Source organism: Podarcis liolepis (genome assembly GCF_965112155.1).
Source record: "Podarcis liolepis genome assembly, chromosome: 2".
NCBI classification, from domain to species: domain Eukaryota; kingdom Metazoa; phylum Chordata; class Lepidosauria; order Squamata; family Lacertidae; genus Podarcis; species Podarcis liolepis.
Genome location: NC_139555.1, coordinates 7,836,728 through 7,857,736, shown reverse-complemented (window position 1 = coordinate 7,857,736; position 21,009 = coordinate 7,836,728). Strand labels below are relative to the sequence as shown.

The 21,009-nt window shown below is 43.3% G+C and overlaps 1 protein-coding gene across 5 annotated transcripts in view; it reads right to left on the bottom strand.

Moving 5' to 3' along the window:
- Positions 1–140: 140 nt before the first annotated feature.
- Positions 141–21,009, bottom strand: part of SLC11A2 (solute carrier family 11 member 2) — a 70,297-nt gene continuing 49,428 nt past the window's right edge. For all 5 annotated transcript variants that reach the window (XM_083484702.1, XM_083484703.1, XM_083484705.1 and 2 more), the window contains 4 exons: positions 20,567–20,640; positions 18,428–18,581; positions 13,501–13,554; positions 141–2,764 (listed from right to left, as the gene is read on the bottom strand). In XM_083484702.1, the coding sequence (XP_083340828.1) occupies positions 2,687–2,764; positions 13,501–13,554; positions 18,428–18,581; positions 20,567–20,640 (360 nt within the window). In that variant the 3' untranslated portion in view covers positions 141–2,686. The remainder of the gene's footprint in view (positions 2,765–13,500; positions 13,555–18,427; positions 18,582–20,566; positions 20,641–21,009) is intronic.

Here is a 21,009-nt window from a genome sequence, read left to right as displayed (position 1 = left end):
GCAGCCTCAACAGAATTATTTTACTTCTACTTCCCCCCGCTGTAATCATTCCTGCAGCAGTATCTCTTTGCGTTCTAAGTCAGAAGACAAAGAAAGACTGATGACATCAGATAACAAGATTAGAAACCAGAAAAGCAGTGTATAGTTGACATATTTATTTGAAAACCTGGACCTCTGTTGAAACAAATAATGATCAGTACATTTAATATAAATTAGTGCCAAATATAAAACAAGAATACCAAATATACTTCTGAATTCCTCTTGCTTAGGAATCACAAGTAGTGAGAGTACTGTTGTACTCAAGTCCTACTTGTGGCTTCCCATAGGCACCTGGCTGAGAATAGGGTGGTGAACTAGATGGGCCTTTGACCTGACCCAGCAGGGCTTGTCTTGAATGGGTTTTGTAACAGAGCACAGATTGCATATACGGTATACCATTCAGCAGAAACTGGCCTTGTCTTGTAACACAACTGCAGATCTTTAGTGCATCCTGAGTGGAAGATACATGTGACATTTTTAGAACAGAGGGGCTGCCCTGGAAGCCTTGTTTGGTTCAAACATATCTATTTTGGCCAAGTTCAGCAGGACACACTTCTTGTGCCCAAGTTTGTGTGTGTGAATGTGGCATGTTTTTTGATGCACACAAATCATCCAATTTAAGGTAGGAAGCAAAGCAACACCTGATTCTATGCATGCTTACTCAGAATCAAGCCCCGCTTGAGTTGAATGCAGCTTACTAGCAAGTTGATTGTGCACAGAACTCAAGCCTTAGGCTGTCCGCAGTAAGTTACAGAATGGGTGACTCTCCTTATGCAATGAAGAAATGCAATTTGTAGAGCAAAGGAGATATTAGTATGATGGTGTCTGTACTGTTTCAGGTGCAATGGCAGTACCACGTTGTCTCGCATCACAGAGAACATTCAGACAACTCTAATGTATGTGGCCAACTTTGCAAACTAGAACAGCTGCAAATTTGATTAAATACTGGCATTTTCTGCAGATACTGCATGTATATGGCCATATGTGTCTGTTTCTGTGAGCACGAGGGCTAGAAACTTGGGGAAAGTTTCAGGGATGAAACTTAAGCAACAGGTAGGTACCATTTTCTGTTCATACAATGAACAACTCTACTCAAATATCAAGGATTGGCTGAAACCTTGACAGAGCACCGCAAGGCCTAAACTAAATTTGCATCACTTCTATATTGGCTTTGGATTACAATGTAAGCTGCGACTGAATGTGTTGTTAAATTAACCGGGTAAAATGTCACACTGATACAAGAAAAAAGGACCCTTAATTTGCTGTAAATTGAAAACACACATTTACCAGCAGCAGAGTAAATGACGCAAGCTGCAACTCTTTATGAAACTGTTATTTCAAGTTTTACCTAATAAATCAGACGTGACATATTAAGCACAAAGTATGTGCAGTGTCAGTTAAAGGAGTCAGCTGATGTGAGATTTTGCCAACCATGCCATTTTAACAACTCTGTACCAAATTGAGCAGTAGTCAAAAGGAAAGAAAGGGGCTCTTGTTATGGCTCCCTGTACGATGATGGTGCTGTAAAAAATATATAAAAATATTAATAGGGTCAGCAGAAGAAGCAGGAGTTTCAGGCTAGAGTTCTTTTCTCGAAAAAAGAAAAGAAAGCTGTTATACTTAAATCTCATGGACTTAGTCTTGCAATTGCAGCTCTGCGCATAGAACAAGTTTCCTCAGCCACGAGGAAAATTCAATTATGTTAGTTTCCTAATCTGATAGCAAGAAGGACCATGGGGCTAGCCAGGCTGGGTGCACTCTGCGTCAAACAAAAACCCAAATTCTCCATCTGGAATAGTGAACCTGCTGGATTTCATTTGGACTCCTTGATAACAGGATAGTATTGAGGATGAAATGCCAAGAAGGATATATCTCAACTTTCAGAAAAGACGCTTGTCAGTTTTCCAGAAATTGAGGGGTGTGGTGTGTGATCATTTCTCCCTTAGGCAGGAAAGAGTGATCTGCATCAAGCGGAAATCAAATCACCAGTACCTTTACTGTAGTTATGTGTGTCAAGTATGGGTCAGTGTCAAATACCTGTAAAGCAAGTAAAGGGCTTTCAAAAGTGAAAATGACAGACAAGACAGGGGTATGGAACTCTCCGTCTGCTATTGCTAGACCCTGCCTCCAAATAAACAAGTTTGCCCCTGGCACATTTCTCCCAATCTGAGACCAGAAATGAGATCCAACTAGGAGTAAAACGCTGGGGGTACGGGGAGAGGTAGCTGAGTAGAGAGGGAGGCCAGCGGTTGAATGAAGAGTTCAGCACCCACCTCCCGCTAATTGCTTTTCAAATTTTAGTACCCACACCCCCAGTATTTTGAAGATGTTCGGTGGCGGCCCAAATTTCAAGATATGTGCCTGTCCATCACCATTACATACAATCTCAGCTTCACAATGATTTAAGTCAGTCCTTTTGTAACTTTTCTAGGTGACCTTAGGCACAGCTTCTAAAGAAGTCTATTTTCCAGTGTACCAGACGATCCTTAATAGCATACAGTAATTCCTTTCCCCTCTCTCTCGAAGTTGCAAATCATTGGATGTTTGCAGTAACATATCAGAACCAATCAAACTTGGCTTAGGGCAGCATAGGAGGGCTCTATGTTCTTTGTCTTTAAAGTCACACCCTTACTAGTTCGGAGGGGATTCATCTAATTGAGGCTTGGTCGGCGTCAATGTTGTTGAGGAGGAAGAGTTCTGGATGACCAGTGAGTCCCAGGTGATACTAGAGAAGGAAGAAAAGGAGGTGGCAGTTAGGAATGCTGTCTAGGAGAAATGAAAACGTAGTTGAAATCAGGTACGATCAGATCTCCCAAGGTTTTCCAAGTGGGAGTCCACACTCTAAAGAGCTGCAGCCATTTGTTAGGAAAGTTGCTGGCTTGTGGGTGGGGAACCTGCTAGTTGGAGCCGAAGGGATTTAGCAGTCAAAACATCTGGATGCACCCAGTTCCCCTACCCCATGGCAGCTCCTTTCCCCACACTTCATTATTTCAGGAGGCCAGCTCACCAGCGAACCCATTCCCAGGAGTCCTTCCTTAAATAAATTAAACCAAAATTCCAGAAGTGTAGCCATGATTGAGAGAACCACCACCACCATTAGCACTGTCAAGGCTTGTTAAAAGCTAACAGATCTATTGTGCTGCAAGTAGGTCACAGCTCACCAGATGTGTGAGCGCCTGAGTGGGTAGGTATATATATATTCCCTGAATACAGAATACAGAAGGGAGTGGGGAAGTGGTTTACTAAGTGAAGCCAAAAAGTCGAGCAAAGCAAGAGGCAGCAGTTGGGTATGTCACACAACTGTGCAGATCGCAAAGGAATAGTGCATGAAGTTAATTCAAGATCCAGTCAAATGAACAAAAGACCCGATCACAGCACTCTGGATCAGTGACCCCAGGTGAAGATCAGGGATGGCAAGATTTAACGTGTAAATGCACACTTAAAGAGTTCCAATCTCTATTACAATTTATTTAGGCAGAGGGCCTTCTCGGTTGTGGCGCCCACCCTGTGGAACGCCCTCCCATCAGATGTCAAAGAAATAAACAACTATCTGACTTTCAGAAGATATCTGAAGGCAACCCTGTTTAGGGAAGTTTTTGATGTTTAATCGTGGTCTTAATATTCTGTTGGGAGTCACCCAGAATGGAGTATATCAGGAGTATGACGAGCTTTCCGATCTACTACAGAATGCTCTGAGGGATAAGACTGACACCCCCACACCTCCATATTGGTTTCAGAGTCTGATTAGCATCCATTTATTCTCTTGAGCAGAAACTGACTTGTTTGGCCTATATTTATGGCAGGTGATGCCATTAGTTCACCTTAGAAGATATGTCGATGAATGGACCCAACAAGTATAGATTATGAGAAGATACACCAAGACTCGGTATGGTAAAGGGACTGATGACTGATGGGGGAGGGGGGGAACTTTCCTTTCTTTCCTTATGTGATTAAACAAGAATCCCTTCCCCTCACAAGTTAGAAATGTCATTTTAAGGACTTAAGCTGTGGATTTAAGGCTGTGTGGAGATAAATTTTCGAACCAAAGCATGTTTTAAGAAGAACGTGGAATGTATAAGGGCTTTGGAATGACGCAGTTAAAAATGCCGTCGTCATATTGGGAAGTTCTGTCGGAGGACTTAAGTCTGGGAGGAGAAATAGAGAAATAGAGCTGTTTTTATATTGTGGGTGAAACTCCTCAGAGGGACTTAAGAACGACAGTTCTGTAATTAATGATGGAAAGATGGAAATGATGTTATCTATGAAGGCGATGATATATGGAAACCATCTCGATCTGAGGATTGGAAGAACGGAAAAATTCACACAGGATTATTATTGGTGTTTATCGGCTTAAGGAGACTATCAGAAGAGATCATAAAGAAAAAAGAGAAACTATATAAACAAGATGTGATGTGGAAACAGCAAGATAAGACTGGATAGAATTATGAACTCTGTTTGGACTGATTTGGACATTAAAGCAGTAGCAAGATGATCAGAATCCCCCTTTGGATCTTGAAATATGGGTCCCCTCAACAACAAAATTTAAAATTTGGCTTTGTAATTCGGAATTTATGTGATGTGATTTAATTTGATTTGATTGGCCGGTTAATAAAAATTATTTTTTTTAAAAAAAGAATGGACCCTTGATAACAGAGCTGATGTTGTTTGATTGCAAAACAGACTTGCTCCAGTACATATGGAGGCTGTTGCGTTTGTTGCAGGGTTTGTATCTCTGTTTCATGGCTTATGATTGCTAGTAAGCGGCTTCCATAAGTTGTGGGGTTGTTTCTAAGCAGGGGCAAGTCTTCAGCCCAAGGCCAATGAGTAGGGACGATAATTATCTGCGTTGATGAGATACTGGAGAGATTATAGCTGAGAGCTGAAGGTAACAAGAGAATTTCTATTGCTGTGTTCTGTAGCAAGTGACTCATTGGGAAACTACCCGACTTTACAGAGTGGTTTCCTCACTTTGCTAAACAAATATTGTAGTTTTTAAAAGGATGCCTGATGCAACTGTTTGGGGCAATTGTTTGTCCTTGCCCAAAAGATTGGGAGCAGATGTGACTATACCATAATCTTAAGTAAAGGTAAAGGGACCGTTAAGTCCAGTTGCGGATGACTCTGGGGTTGCGGCGCTCATCTCGCTTTAGTGGCTGAGGGAGCCGCAGTTTGTCTGCAGACAGCTTCTGGGTCATGTGGCCAGCATGACTAAGACACTTCTGGCAAACCAGAGCAGCACACGGAAACACCGTTTACCTTCCCGCCAGTGTGGTACCTATTTATCTACTTGCACTTCAAACTGCTAGGTTGGCAGGAGCTGGGACCGAGCAACGGGAGCTCACCCCGTCACGGGGATTTGAACCTCCAACCTTCCGATCGGCAAGCCCTAGGCTCTGTGGTTTAGACCACAGCTCTACCCGCGTCCCACCATAATCTTAGCTGTATACAGTTGTGGGGGGGATGCACTCTGGATAGTAGCTGCAGGTAGGTGTGGTTTTCAGCTGCTTTATGGGATATGGTGCAGTTTATATGGATGAAATCACGTTACATGGAGTGGCTCAAATTTAGAGTAATAGGATGTTGTTACTGATAAAAGATCTGGTTGGATTTCTCAAGAGCTCTCCGTCTCACGAGCCTCAACGCTGAAGACGTCATTAAAGTACCACCACTTGAGAAGAGGCATGTAGTGATTGGAGAAAGCAATGTTCAAAGCCAGCCATTGTGTTTCTTCATACCACTGATGCATATCCCATTACAGTAGTACCTCGGACGCTTCAGGTTACAGACTCCGCCAACCCTGAAATAGTATCCCAGGTTAAGAATTGTGCTTCAGGATGAGAACAGAAAGTGCATGGCAGCGGCACAAGCGGGAGGCCCCATTAGCTAAAGTGGTGCTTCGGGTTAAGAACGGACCTCTGGACCAAATTAAGTACTTAACCCAAGGTTCCACTGTACCAGGGACTGTTAGCTGGGCATCATTATACCCATACTAATCGGATCTTTGAGCATCTGAATGTATGTTGTGCAAGTGAGGGATCTGCGTGTGACAATCCTACTGCTCTCTCTTCCATCACTTGGCCTTCTGGAATCACTTTGTATTAAAAGAACTGCTCAGCCCCTTCTCTTTGTCCTTAGAGTATACTTATCCTCTTTGCTAATCTCACAGAGTAGGGATTGGCTCATGAAAGCTCATACTGCACTGCAATTCTTTAAGGTAACGCCAAACCCTTTGTTGTTTTAATGTCATTGACCCTTCTGTGCCCCCATGTCAGCACCAGAATAGTAGTCCCCATTTTCCCTTCGCTAGGTTACACTCAGAGACCCTTTCTTCTCAGTTTATTCAGAGAGGATGTGTTTAAGGACAACAACAATTTGGAGGAGTGAACAGTTGGTGCTTATACGTTGGTTCTCTTTGCTTTTCCTTTCCCTGGGTGATGATTACACCAATTCAGCGAGCGGTATGGGAAGAGTTGTGTTTCCTCAAATATTTCAATGGAAGATCTGTGGGATGCATTTTCTTTGGGGCATGTGTCTCTGCTCTCTCCAGTGAAGAAGTAGGAAGTTCTTTTGGGGGCAGGCTGGCTAGATCAGGACAGAACATGTTTAATGGGGTTTTTAGAATCATGGAACTGAACTGGGGTCTCGAGACGTAATATTTCAGCCAGTTATAGATCCAATAGTGCCACAAAAAGCTAAACAACCCTCTCCCCCACAATCTTACTAATTTCTTACATGGCATCACCTGTGTGCTGGAAAAATAGAGAGTTGTATTTTGGGCGTGCATGGGGTAAGTTCCAGTGCATGAGTAGAATGGCAGCACTGGATACAACCCATATGTTTCTGAAGGTAGATGCTGTAGTGTAGGGAGTCAAAAGGGGCCTACATGTGGCAGAATAGTTGTGCACTTCTAAGGCGACTGTGTTCATACGTGGTACATATAACTGCCTAGATGGAAGCAGTATCGCTAGGAATTCCATGTGGCATCAGGTGGTTCCTGCCAACTGGGAGTTGTGCAGTTTCAGTGAAAGTTGACATTGTGATTTGCTGCTGGAGCCACAACAATGACGACTGAAACCTTGTCAGCATTTCTTCTAGAAAATACGTTTGGATCTTGGTGGCTCTATGTTGTATCTTGAGATGTGTGAGTTTCCTGGTTCAGCTGATCACATCTCGGCTTACTAAGCTCAGTTATGAATGAATCAATCTCTTGCATTCATATGAACATGCTGCCTCTTCTGGCAAGCCACTATTAGACAGCAAGTCCAATATACTATTATTTCCCATTTTAATCAAATTGGGAAAGTATCATTGCCAGCTTCATAAGGAGTCAGGGAATTAAAGCAACTTCAAATACTTGCTGAAAATGCTGGCTTGCTCCAGAGCTAGTAATCACAGTTTCTCAGGCTGGATGAAACGGGAAACTCTAGCTGATTAGAAATTTCATGGATCACACAAAGGGGCTTTGTGAACAGGCAAAAGGCTTGGCCATATCTCAGCTTAGTAAGCAGAGATGTGATTGTCCAAAGATTGCCTTTGGGTTCATTTTGGCTTCCTGACTTTAATGATACTGAAAAAGACACATGTGCATTATTTACATGTCTTAAATACATGTATTGTATTTTTATGTTGTGAACCACTCTGAGATCTAAGGATATAAATTTAATAAATAAAAATTAAAAAGTAACACTTCATGGAGGGCAACTGGTATCTTCTGTAACAGGCATCCCCAAACTCGGCCCTCTAGATGTTTTGGGACTAAAATTCCCCACTGGTCCTGTTAGCTAGGGATGATGGGAGTTGTAGTCCCAAAACAGCTGGAGGGCTGAGTTTGGGGGTGCCTCTTTTGTAAGTGGCACAAAAAAATAACCCAGGCAATTGTTCTGGTTTTTACTAATGATGTTTTGTACCTAACTTGGCAAAACTGCACAAGATTGATAAAGTGTCACTAATTTGATTTTGAAGTCCACTGACTTTTAAAAGCCATTTCCCGCTAATACACACTGTAAACATCTCTACATGCAAATTCTGCTAATCCCATTAAGACTTTGAGAATAGTTTAAACTGTTTATATAGAGGTATGAATCAAAAAGATAGGATGACCAACAGTTTCCAACAGACTGAAACTTACCGTATAGCGTCTCAAGAGTTAACATAAAAATTTATTGCTTGTAGGACATTTAAACTGCAAGTTTCTTAGCGAAGTAAAATTACTTACACCTTCCACTTCCCTTAAAGCTGGTAAGGAGAGCTTGTAATAAAAGGGGGAAAGATAACATTTATATCGCATGTCAAGGGTTGAATCTGTTTTATCCAAAAGCTTTAATCTGCAGGTAATGTTGGCCCACAGAGCGCTAGAAGGGATTTTGCCAACTCAGCAGTACTCATTTGAAGGCTGCTCCACTGACCATGGGATCAGTTGACATTTGATTTGTTGTGTTAATAGGAAACTGCTACTAGATATATTTTTAATAGCTAATTTGCACTGTGGATTGTGACATACACAGATGATGCAGGAAACACCAACAGAAAATAAATGATCTAAAATATAGAAATTGTGAGCAGAGGACTCAACCAGGTCTTAATCTGACCCAGAATTCCCCCTCTCCTTTGTTAATAAGCTGCTTTCGACTCATATAAGTATGAAACCTGAGCAAATGACTCATGTTTTATGAACTGCAGAAGTCTCTGCAGAGCAGTTCTTGGCATTTGGGGGGGGTAACAGAACCCTTTGAGAACAGACCCCACCCCCTTAACTTTCTCCATAACAGATCAGCTGGTTTTCAAAAATGTATTTGACCTATCCTTCCCAGATTTGCCAACAACAGCTATTAGCCTGGAAAGCTACATGGAACTTAAAACCTGACCTGGTTAGGAAATAGTTATGCTATTCAGGTTTAATTATATCCATCATTCCTGGCCACTGCCCTTATTTCTTGCAGGCAGCCAACAGGACTGTTCCTACCGTCAGCTCCACAATGGCTTGCCAGTTTGAATCTTTACCTCTCCCAAAGCGGCCAACTGAACATCGCCTTGTGCCAGAATCACCGATTGCCGCCTACAATGGCAATGCAAAGCATCACTAAGGTTTTGGTGTCTGCATGGATCTCTATGCAAGACAGCAGGGTATTCCATTCAACGGCAGGGTGTGCTTTGCAGATGTGGGCGCAGAATCCTTCAATGCTCAAATGAACCGGGGGACAGGGCAGGGAGAGAGAACACTGCCCACATTCCACATCTGGGCGCATTTTACAAATAATAATCATCATTGTGTGCTTGATATATCAAATAATACCCAAATAAGACAACCTTCGTGAGGTTAATTTAAGCAGAAAAGAAAGACACCCAAGTTGGAAAATGTTCCATTCTTTTAATTTAAATTATCATTTATACAGACCGATTTATACTAGAAAAAATAGACATTTGTTTCATAGATTTTACAACCCAAACTGTGTAGCACGGATGCTTTACGACTGCTACATAGCTACGATTTTCAGAATCTTGTACCATGTTCAAAACGGTGTCAGGCAGAAACTGACATCCCAAGAGGCAGGCTTGTCTATCTTTCCTCTGAGAATTTACAATGTTAAAGTGCACCGAAGAAAAAATTACAGCTGCTGAAGGCCGCTGGCCATTTTATAACCATGCAACTCCCCAATAGTGTAAACTATTCTGCTACTGAAAAACCTGGAAAGCAATTTGCCCATTGAGTGTACAAAGCATTTCAAGTATTTCTGCAAAGTCCACATAGAAAATGCCAGACGCACTCTCTGAGTTTGCAAAACAAAACTGTTAAAATAATGCCTGCTTCTGAGCTGGGGAAATGTTCACCAAGTTTATTGAAATACAGCAAAAACGAGCAGTCAGATAGGTTAAGCTAGTACAAATAAAACCGGGAGACTTGAGATGGTCAGATAAATAGCAATTCAAAATTTAGCAGCTTTGTTGCAGCAAAAAGGAATGATCAGAGCCCCTCTGTAGTGAATGAAGATATAACAGCAGCACGGCCCAGTAGGAACCACACCTCTCAAGTGTATGGCCAACTTAAACCCTGGATTTCAGAGGTCCTTCTCTACTGCAGGCAAGGACGTCTTTTCTTAAGGAAAACTACACATACCAAACACCAACTGGCCTTGAGTGCAGCCTTTCCCCATCCCATGCTGGTAGAGGATTCTGGGAGTTGTAGTCCAAAAGTATTGGAGTGTATCAGGCTATGTTAGTGTTGAGTGGGGAAAAGCTAGGTACCCTCTTGGCATCATGCCATACCTATGATGCAATGTCATTTTGTCACCTTTATGGCACTACATACAGTTGTAGGCAGATGGAAAGATTCTAGCCAACTTGAAAGTCTCAGAACACATGCAATGTCACCTTCTCTTAAGCAAAAGATCCTCACAGCTGCCATTAATTTTTTTCCCACAAGTGCACATGAGACAAAAATGTTTTGTCTAGTTCTTGAGCAGATCTGGATGCTCCCACACTAACTGAAAATAGTTTAATTGTATTTTTCTCTACATTTGAAATTTAGGTGCACCTTGAAGCAGCAATAGAAAGTCCATCCGTCCCCCCATCGTATGTGGGCCAGTAGGTTATTATAGTCTTGGATTAATGCTCAAGCACAGAACAAAACATCCGTTAGGCTGACCAGTTTTAAAAGGATTTGAGCATGTTTAACTATGCCCTGGAATGCAACCTTTGACATTTGTCAAAAACAGGGCATAGGTTAACGCTGATATAAAGTTATTATTCAACCCGTTAAATCTTATCAATACCCAGGGAGCAAAACGATAATGATCACGTTAAAAATGGTACAGAAAAATTGGAGGATGAATCCTGAAGACACTCAGACAGTCTGGCTTCCGGTGACGATTGGAAAAATTAGGGCATTTCAAGTCAAGATGTACTGTTAGTGTTTTTAAAAGAGAAACACACATGAAGGATTGTGTGAGAATGTCAAATGTCTTTGTGGGGTGGGGACATTGGTCAAGTTATGACCAGTTCTGATTCCTACCTTCTAGTGATTATGGGTAGCCCTCTTCAAGCCAAGTAGGTGGTTAGCCTCACAATACGTGCAAGAAAAGTATTAAAATTGGAATCCATCCAAAGCTGTTTTGTTTTTGGACCAGAAACACAGCTGATGAAGTAGATGCAACAAAGCTACCTTAGCCCAAATTCTAGTCCAGTGAAATCAGTATACTTATCACTTTCACAAGATAAGGGTAACATTTGAGACCAGTGACAATATTTGCGAGCAAGTCTTGCTTGAGGCAAATTTCAAGGACTTCCTCAGGTTCGTCTTTTAAGAACAGAAATATATTTGGGAATCTAAATGTTTACCATTTCCCAAATGAAACAGAATACGGAGGTAGTGGAATTGTCTCTGAATTTCTGTGGAGCTCGTTTCACAATGTGCTACTATGTTCCGTACTGGGCCTTTTCAGACCACGCTGCAACCTTAGGAAGTCCCTCTGAATTCTATTTAACAGATGACAGACACATATTCCAGGAGGAATATATGAAACATATTCCATGAGGTAAAAACCATTCATCATTATACCCAGGACCCTACACATAGCTCAGTGATGCAATTATTAACGTTATTAATATTATCATTAGTCCTTTCTTAGTATCTCTCAATGTTGTAATGCCAAAAGGGGCGGATTTTGCAATGCTACCCTGAAGACTGTTAAAAGGAAATGAAGCAACAAAAAGAAATACAGAAAAACCATTTAAGATGACGGACGGAGTAACTGGAATAATTACATCAGGTTAACTATGTTTTGTTTTGTTTTGTTTTTTAAAAATATGTTTGTGATAGTAGGAGACTCCTGGCTAGAAAGAGGATTCAAGTATTCATACTTAAGTATTTTCCTCCAACAGATGTCGAAACCTTCATTTTAACCCTAACATTCCTGACACAAAGAGTTACAGGAAATATGGACATCACTTCACTGTATTAATAACAATTAGTCACAAAACAAACAGTAAAAACTTGTAAACATTGAATGCAAAATTATTTCCCCATTGCTGACCACCAGAATTGCACACTAAGCAAGTTAATTAACACTTTTTAACGTACAGGCCCAGATTTAATTTTTAGCAGTTCTTTTGGTTCAGAATTGAGAGTTCTCTAATGGAGAACTCCAATGGAGACAGAAAAAGGAGAAATCTATACAAAAATTGTGGATTTCCTCTCTTTAACTGTGATCTAGCTTTTACACTGAAGAGTACCAAGAAAGCCATTTGGGGGGAATTTGGGACAGTTGCTTAAGAGAAATACAAGTTCCAGAGCACATGATACATGTGCCCATCTCTTTAGCTGGAAAGCAAGCCTCTAGTGAAGACCAACAATTAAATGACCAGGCCAAGCGCTCTTTCTACCTGCTTCTCAGTCAAAATGTGCAGCCACAACCATTTGTGTGATTTTGTGGGACAGTAGTCCTGCAGAAGATGATACTCCTGGCCATCTGGCAGGCACTAGTACTTCCACTAGTATTGTACTTTCAGAAGTGGCTTGTACTCCTTCCAAAATAAGTTCTCAGCTTGGCAAGGCTCTCTTTGATAAAGGATGCAGAAACAGCCTCAGCATCACTAACTTACACCTGCCTTTAATCGTTATCAGAAGCAGCGGTCAGCCAACATTAATCAACTGGACAGGAGTGATTCGCTTGCCAGCTTCTACATTTAGCAGAATTCACAGACAATACTTTAATCAAATTGCACTATTTTGGGTTCCAGATGGAGGGCTTGAACGCTCAGCTGTGGGGACGCTGCCTGCCTGCAGAAAGCCAGCTTCACAGGAAAAAAGATTCAGCATAACGCTGCTCATGCTATTTCCCAACATGCAGGGAGATTCCCCCCTGCTTCCTGCCCATGGGGATTTACCTGCATCCTGAAGCATAGTCCAGAATAAAGGTACATTCCTTAGCACTGAATAATGTTAGCCTTAACCTTGCGTTCCAGCTGCCGACACTAGCAAGACTCATTAGGGTCTATTCTATTCAAGTGCAATCACGTCATTTAATTTTACGCCTTTCAAACACGGGTTTTTAAAAGACACGATTGCCATTAATTGAACGAATCCCAGTTAGAATATAGCATTAGTCCCTTGGTTAAAGTCGAAAGCATTTTAGCGTTTGCATTCTCGCACTGAGAATCTAATGCTACAACGGAAGCAATGAGAATTTTTGTTCGTTTGTTCTTTAGAGTGTGATTGTTGGGGGACAGCAAGGAAAAGAACCCGAGTATTTCTCAATATGTACAACCACAATTATTGTTTTTTAACACCATTAACCACAATCTTAACTTTGTGCAAAAGCGCACATACATTTGGATATGTTCACAGAGTAAACCATAGAAACACACTGGCCCTGATGGCTCCCTGTTGCGTACAGACAGACCCAGTATTTAATTAATTGGAGACGAAGCCGGCTCTTCAATAAGCAACGTTCTCGTGACTCTTACCGTGCGACCACAGGCCAGGAAGGAGGCTCCGAGAGCTATTAGGCACAGCCAAGTCTGGAGGAGAGAAGCAGAATCCCAAATCAACTGTAGGTTTACTTAAAAAGACAGTCCCACCACAAAGTATTTTAGCCACTACAAAGAAAACAGTGCTCTGTTCCCATGTGATCATAGGTCTCAGGACTATTAATTTCACTGGGAGAGTAGGCCCATTGAAATAAATGGACCTGAATTATATCTATTAATTTGAAATGGTCTGCTCCGAGTAGGACCAGTCTTGGATATACCCCAGAGTGGGTCATTTCATTTATTGAATTTATATACCGCCCTATACCCGGAAAGGGACATGGGTGGCACTGTGGGTTAGAATCATAGAATCATAGAGTTGGAAGAGACCACAAGGGCCATCGAGTCCAACCCCCTGCCAAGCAGGAAACAAACAAGCAGGTTAAACCACAGAGCCTAGGACTTGCCGATCAGAAGGTCGGCGGTTTGAATCCCCGAGACGGGGTGAGCTCCTATTGCTCGGTCCCTACTCCTGCCAACCTAGCAGTTCGAAAGCACGTCAAAGTGCAAGTAGATAAATAGGGACTGCTACGGTGGGAAGGTAAACAGCATTTCCGTGCGCTGCTCTGGTTCGCCAAAAGCGGCTTAGTCATGCTGGCCACATGATCAGGAAGCTGTATGCCGGCTCCCTCGGCCAATAAAGCGAGATGAGCGCCGCAACCCCAGAGTCGGCCATGACTGGACCCAATGGTCAGGGGTCCCTTTACCTTTATCTATACCCGGAGGTCTCAGGATGGTTCACAAACAAAAATCACAATATATAAAATAAAAAAATAAAAAAATCCAACACGCCCCCCCCCACGTGTCACATTTTAAAGGGTATAGGATGTTGATTAGGTCAGTCAAAGGCCTGGTTAAAGAGGAACGTTTTTGCCTGGCGCTGAAAGGTGTATTATGAAGGCGCCAGGCGAACTTCCCTGGGGAGAGCCTTCCACAGACAGGGAGCCACTGCAGAGAAGGCCCCGTTCTCATGTTGCCACCCTCCGGACCTCTTGAGGAGGTGGTACACGAAGGAAGGCCTCAGAAGATGATCTCAGGGTCCGGCCTAACTTAGTCACTACTCTAAGTAAAAGTTACCGTATTTTTCGCTCCATAGGACGCACTTTTTCCCCTCCAAAAATGAAGGGGAAATGTGTGTGCGTCCTATGGAGCGAATGCAGAGGGGAGGCAGGCAGGCAGGAAAAGCCCCCAAAAGCCGCACACAAGCTCCGTGCAGCTCTTGCGGGCTTTTCCTCAGGAGGGACAAGGAACTGACGCGGCCAGTCAGTCCCTTCTCCCTCCTCGTAGAAAGGCCCACAGGAGCCGCATGCTCCTTAAAGGGTGCACAGCTCCTGTGGGCTTCTGCAGGAGGTGGGGGTGTTGCCATAGCCCCGCGACCCTCTCCCAGCTGGAGAGGTGGCGCGCGGCTATGGCAGCAGCCTCTTTAGCCGCGCACCACCTCACCAGCCGGGAGAGCGTGTGCGGGGCTAAAAAAGCCATAGCCCTGGGCTTCCCCGGCAGCCCCGAGAAGCTCAGCTTCCCCCCGCCAGCCCCAAAGAGCAGGTCGAAAGGAACCTGAAGTCTGGAGAGCAAGAGGGGTCGGTGCGCACTGACCCCTCTCGCTCTCCAGGCTTCCAAGGTAGCTGCCTGAACGGCACCTTGTTTTAGAGGGGGGAAACAAGGGGGGGGGGGAATTCTCCACCTCTCTGTGCAGTGCCTCCTGAAGGGGTGCTGGGCAGAGAGGGGGAGAATTTCTTTTTCTTGTTCTTCCCCCTCTAAAACAAGGTGCGTCCTATGGCCGGGTGCGTCCTATAGAGCGAAAAATGCGGTAGTTGAAAACCACCTAGGGTCACACCCCTGCCCCAACTTCCCACTGCCTCAGCAAAACAGCAGCCCTCTACCAGGTTTCAAAACGTGAAGGGGGCTGTGCAATTCCACCCTAAGAAACACATTGTGAGGGGAGCCAAGAGAAAAATGTGTCACACAACAGTTGCTGCCATTGCATGCCAAGAGGCAGATCTGGTTCACCCGACTAAAGAAATCTTAGCTGAGCGATTCTAGGAGTTTTAATCCAATTAAATGTGCATCACTGCAAGTCAGAAGAATACTTCAGAAGAACAACAACAAACAATTCCTTTTAACATGATGCACATATGCGCCAGCAGCTCCTTAGAAGAGGTTGTGCTCTCTCTTATAAGCTAGAAGAAATGCTTTGCTAAAGTGGTGCCTATGTTCAAAGCCACTAAGAGGGAGTTATGGCTGAACTAGGCTCAGAAAGCAACGACTGTAAGCTTTCATATATATTTTTTTGTTTTAAGTCTCTAGCCCCTTTAGAGTGAAAGTTATGAAGCAAAATGTGCAGGCAATATGCTATGGAGAAATTCAGAGTTTCACTCTGGAGAAGGCATTTCAAAACATAGCTTCAAAATGACATAAAGGGCAGATTTATGTTGTTTAAAAGGGGCCAAATTCCCCCTGCCATCTGGTACATGAGAGGAGATTGTGTAGGACGACATTCAAAAGATATGGGTATGGCATCCACCCTTGCTTTAAATATGTAAAATAAGAGTGAAGACAGGTTGCTCTCAGTCAGCCCATAACATTTGCAAAAGGACACAGAGAAAAGTAGACCATCCCCGAGCCCAAGTATTTTAGGCTGTTGACTCAGGGGGAAACTGAGTAGGAAAAGGTGCAAGTGCAAGGAGGAATTGTATTTACAAGGGTAGTAGTAGTAGTAATAATACCCCACCCATCTGGCTGGGTTTCCCCAGTCAATCTGGGCAGCTCCCAACAGAATAACAAAACATCAAACATTAAAAACTTCCCTAAACAGAGCTGCCTTCAGATGTCTTCTAAAAGTCAGATACAGTGGTAACTCGGGTTACATACGCTTCAGGTTACATACTCCGTTAACCCAGAAATAGTGCTTTGCTTCAGGATAAGAACAGAAATCGGGCTCCAGCAGCAGGAGGCCCCATTAGCTAAAGTGGTGCTTCAGGTTAAGAACAGTTTCAGGTTAAGAACGGACCTCCGGAACGAATTAAGTACTTAACCTGAGGTACCACTGTAGTTGTTTATTTCCTTGACATCTGATGGGAGGGCGTTCCACAGGGTGGGCGCCACCACCGAGAAGTCCCTCTGCCTGGTTCCTTGCAACTTCACTTCTCGCAATGAGGGAACCGCCAGAAGGCCCTCAGACTGGACCTCAGTGTCCGGGCTGAACGATGGGGGTGGAGACGCTTCTTCAGGTATACTGGGCCGAGGCCATTTAGGGTTTTAAAGGTCAGCACCAACACTTTGAATTGTGCATTTTCTAGGGATGCAGCGAAACCTGTGCACAGACACACGCTTGGTGCATGCCAGGATTACCATCAAGGAGGGTCAGGCTAGCCTGCAACACGATTTTAATGCCTCAGAATCCATTCACATATAAGGGAGAAAGTTAAAGTGTAGATTCTGAAATACCATGTTGGGAGCTAAACCAGCTCCTTGTCACCCGTGACGCCAGTGTCTGAGGCAGGAGACGAATCTCTTCCCTCCTTGCTAAACTGCAAACAGTGTCAATCTTTTCCATAAACCTTGTGGGAGCCATTTAGAACTGGGTTTAGTGCTATCTGGGTTTAGTGCTAGCTGACAGAATATGCCAAATTAAGATGGTTTATCAGAAAAAATAAAGAACAAATCAAAACAGGAATTTGTTTCAAAATGGGAGGTTTTCAAAGAATATCTGAAAAATAAATATAGTAGTTTAAATTCTGTTGCAGCATTTGGGGAACTTCAGTAATAGTTGCAAGGTAGATATAAGAAATTAGATTTATTAAGAATAAGTTTAATTATTATAAAAGTGTGTATTGGCAATAAGTAATATGAATTTGAAATATGGAATAGATGGGAGGTTGGGTCTTTAGTGTTAAGATCAATAGATGTTTTATTGTTTGCTAAGAAAATTATGTGTATGGTTATTCTTGTGTGTAATTTGGTATTTGTGTTTTTTTTATTTTTCTTGTATCAATAAAAAACTTTATTTTTAAAAAAAGGAACTGGGTTTAGTGCTATCTGCATAGCCCCCCCCTTCATTTGCATAGTCACATCCTGGGAGTCAATGATGGGAGCTGGTTTTTAAAGAGAGACATTTGAGAGGGGACACACACACAAGGTTGTTGTTTTTGAAAATACACCCGCTGTTTTCGAAGTAAGTCAGTGAGAATGCTATCATGTAGCCTGAGTTACAAACTTCTAATTTACTGGGCAATCCATCTCATTTTCCCTAGATAAGGTTATTTTTAAGTGGGAAATGATGCAGATACGGAAACTGCTATGTGCTGGGATGGCGGAGGGAAGAACTCTACATTAAGACACCTACACAGTGAGGGGGGGAAAGTACCGTATTTTTCGCTCTATAAGACGCACCAGACCAGAAGACGCACCCCATTTTTGGAGGAGGAAAACAAGAAAAAAAATATTCTGAATCTCAGAAGCCAGAACAGCAAGAGGGATCTCTGTGCAGTGAAAGCAGCAATCCCTCTTGCTGTTCTGGCTTCTGGGATAGCTGCGCAGCCTGCATTCGCTCCAAAAGACGCACACACATTTCCCCTTACTTTTTAGGAGGGAAAAAGTGAGTCTTATAGAGCAAAAAATACGGTATTTGATCCCCTGCTAAATTTGCCCGTTTGCCCTCTGACATCTGGCAGTTTCCCAGTGTGCTGGAATAGTATTGCCTGGCAAACACCATAGATTTCAAAAAAAACATCTCTGGACCAGGTGGGGGAAGAAAGTCATGCTTCCTAGTAAGATGCTGTTGTTGTTTTCCTTTTTGAAGACTTACAACAACAACAACAACAACAACAACAACAACAACAACAACGCAAACCCACTATTAACTTACCAAATATGCCACGAAGGCTAGGTAGACAATGCTGAGAAGTGAAGCAATCACATAATAGAGGGTTTGTCCCAGGCCAGTTACATACGACACCACAAAGTACATGTTGATGGCGCAGATGATAAGAATGAGAATTCCCCCAGCGATCTTCCAGGCCCTAAAAGTCAAATTAAGAAACGATTATTATAGCGGGAGGAGATGAATTGGGAATGGCTTGCAGCTATGCAGAATGGTTGAGAAGTGCAACAGAATAGGCTTAATACTCAACCCCTCCCCCACCCCAAAAACGGCTCCCAAAAATAAAGTCATGAGACCACATTTACAGAAACCACCCAATACCTAGAAGCCTACAGGATGGGGCTCTCTGCAGTGTGGGGCAGGAGAAACTGATGTGGAAGAGCAACCCAAGTGTGTTCCTGTGTATTGTAAATACATAAAGGGTGAGTCTTTTAAAAAGGGCCCCGTGGAACATGTGTACTCTGTATCCACGGAACCTCTTTTAAAGGACTCACCGTGTGTGTGTGTGTGTGTGTGTGTGTGTGTGTGTATGTAAATATATATATGTTGTTACTGTTGTTTAGTCGTGTCCGCCTCTTCGTGACCCCCTGGACCAGAGCACGTCAGGCACTCCTGTCTTCCACTGCCTGCCACAGTTTGGTCAAACTCATGTTTGTAGCTTCGAGAACACTGTCCTCTGTCGTCCCCTTCTCCTTGTGCCCTCCACCTTTCCCAACATCAGGGTCTTTTCCAGGGAGTCTTCTCTTCTCATGAGGTGGCCAAAGTATTGGAGCCTCAGCTTCACGATCTGTCCTTCCAGTGAGCACTCAGGGCTGATTTCCTTCAGAATGGAGAGGTTTGACCTTCTTGCAGTCCATGGGACTCTCAAGAGTCTCCTCCAGCACCATGATTCAAAAGCATCAATTCTTCAGCCATCAGTCTTCTTTATGGTCCAGCTCTCACTTCCATACATCACTACTGGGGAAACCATAGCTTTAACTATACGGACCTTTGTCGGCAAGGTGATGTCTCTGCTTTTTAAGATGCTGTCTAGGTTTGTCATTGCTTTTCTCCCAAGAAGCAGGCGTCTTTTAATTTCGTGACTGCTGTCACCATCTGCAGTGATGAGGTATATATGTATATGTATGTGTGTGTGTGTGTGTGTGTGTGTATAAAAGTATGTGTACACACACACACACACACACACACACACACACACACACACACGTGGTATTCTACTAAGTTTTACGGCAGTGTAAAAGGTTCGGCAGCTGTCAAGTCACTGCATGTATTGCTTTTCAAGTATTTATGGCGACGTGCTGGAAGTTATTTTTTTTTTGTTACCTGTGGCAGCAGTGGTTGCACACAGCAGCCTGGCGAAACACAGAGAAAGATGTTGCCCAGGAGTGCAGCAAGCTAAAATGGACACGTGGTCCTGGCATCCCACAGAAAAGCTGCAAAGCTACAGGTTCCACTGGTTGCATTGACTATAAAGCACACTCCACACATTGGAGGAAGGGCCCCTGTCCTTTTTTTATTTACAGGATGGGGAGAGAAATACTGTGTTCATGCATGCACACGCACACAGTCCCATGCTCATGTGAAGAGTGTCCCTTCATAGTAATAAAGTGAAGCCTCAACTTGCTGCGGAATTACATACAGGTGCTGAGATTTAAAGTGGCTTGCTCAAGTGACAATAGTGGCACCTTGGTTTAAGAACAGCTTAGTTTTTGAACAGCTTGGATTCAGAACGCTGGTTTGTGAACTTTGCCTTGGAAGCAGAAAATGTTCCACTTCCTGTTCAGTGTGTTCTATTTGTAAATTGAGTCCCCCGCTGCTATGGGAAAGCACGCTTTGGTTTAAGAACGGACTTCTGGAACGGATTAAATTCGTAAACCAAGGTACCACTGTACAGTCATACCTTGGGTTACAGACGCTTCAGGTTGCGGATGTGCCGAAACCTGCAAGTACCGGAATGGGTCACTTCAGTGTTTCGGCGGTCGCACATGCACAGAAGCGCTAAATCACGCTTTGCACATGCACAGAAGCACCAAATTGCAACCCGTGCATGCGCAGACATTATGCATCTCAGTTTTTACCCTTCTCAGGTCCCTCAAGGATGTGCATGCAATTCTTCATACTTACAGGCCATTGGCGAAGTCATTCATCACAGGACGCAAACTGGTGAATGTGAGGACTGGAATCAATGCAAAAGGAAGCTGGAAAGGAAGAAAAAAAAGGGGGGAGGGAGATATTGCTCAAGAAGGTATCCTAAACTTGGGCTTCCAGCTCTGGATTTCCTCCTAGCTGGCCTTACAAAACTCACCCTCAAGTCTATGATATTTCCCTGGAGGGCGATGGCTTGTCCCCTTTAGCATACAAAATAACCTGCATTGCACAGGTCTGACTTTCCACGTAGAAAACAAATGGGCCCTAGACTGCTAAACCCACTCAATATGTGCCGAGTTTCCTTTCATTGGACTGCTAAGTTTTATTATTTCGAATCCCTGCTTTTGAAAACCAGTGCATCAAACCTGGATTCCGTCCTCCCTCCCAAACCTTTCCGAGGGCAAATTTCGCTGCGGCCA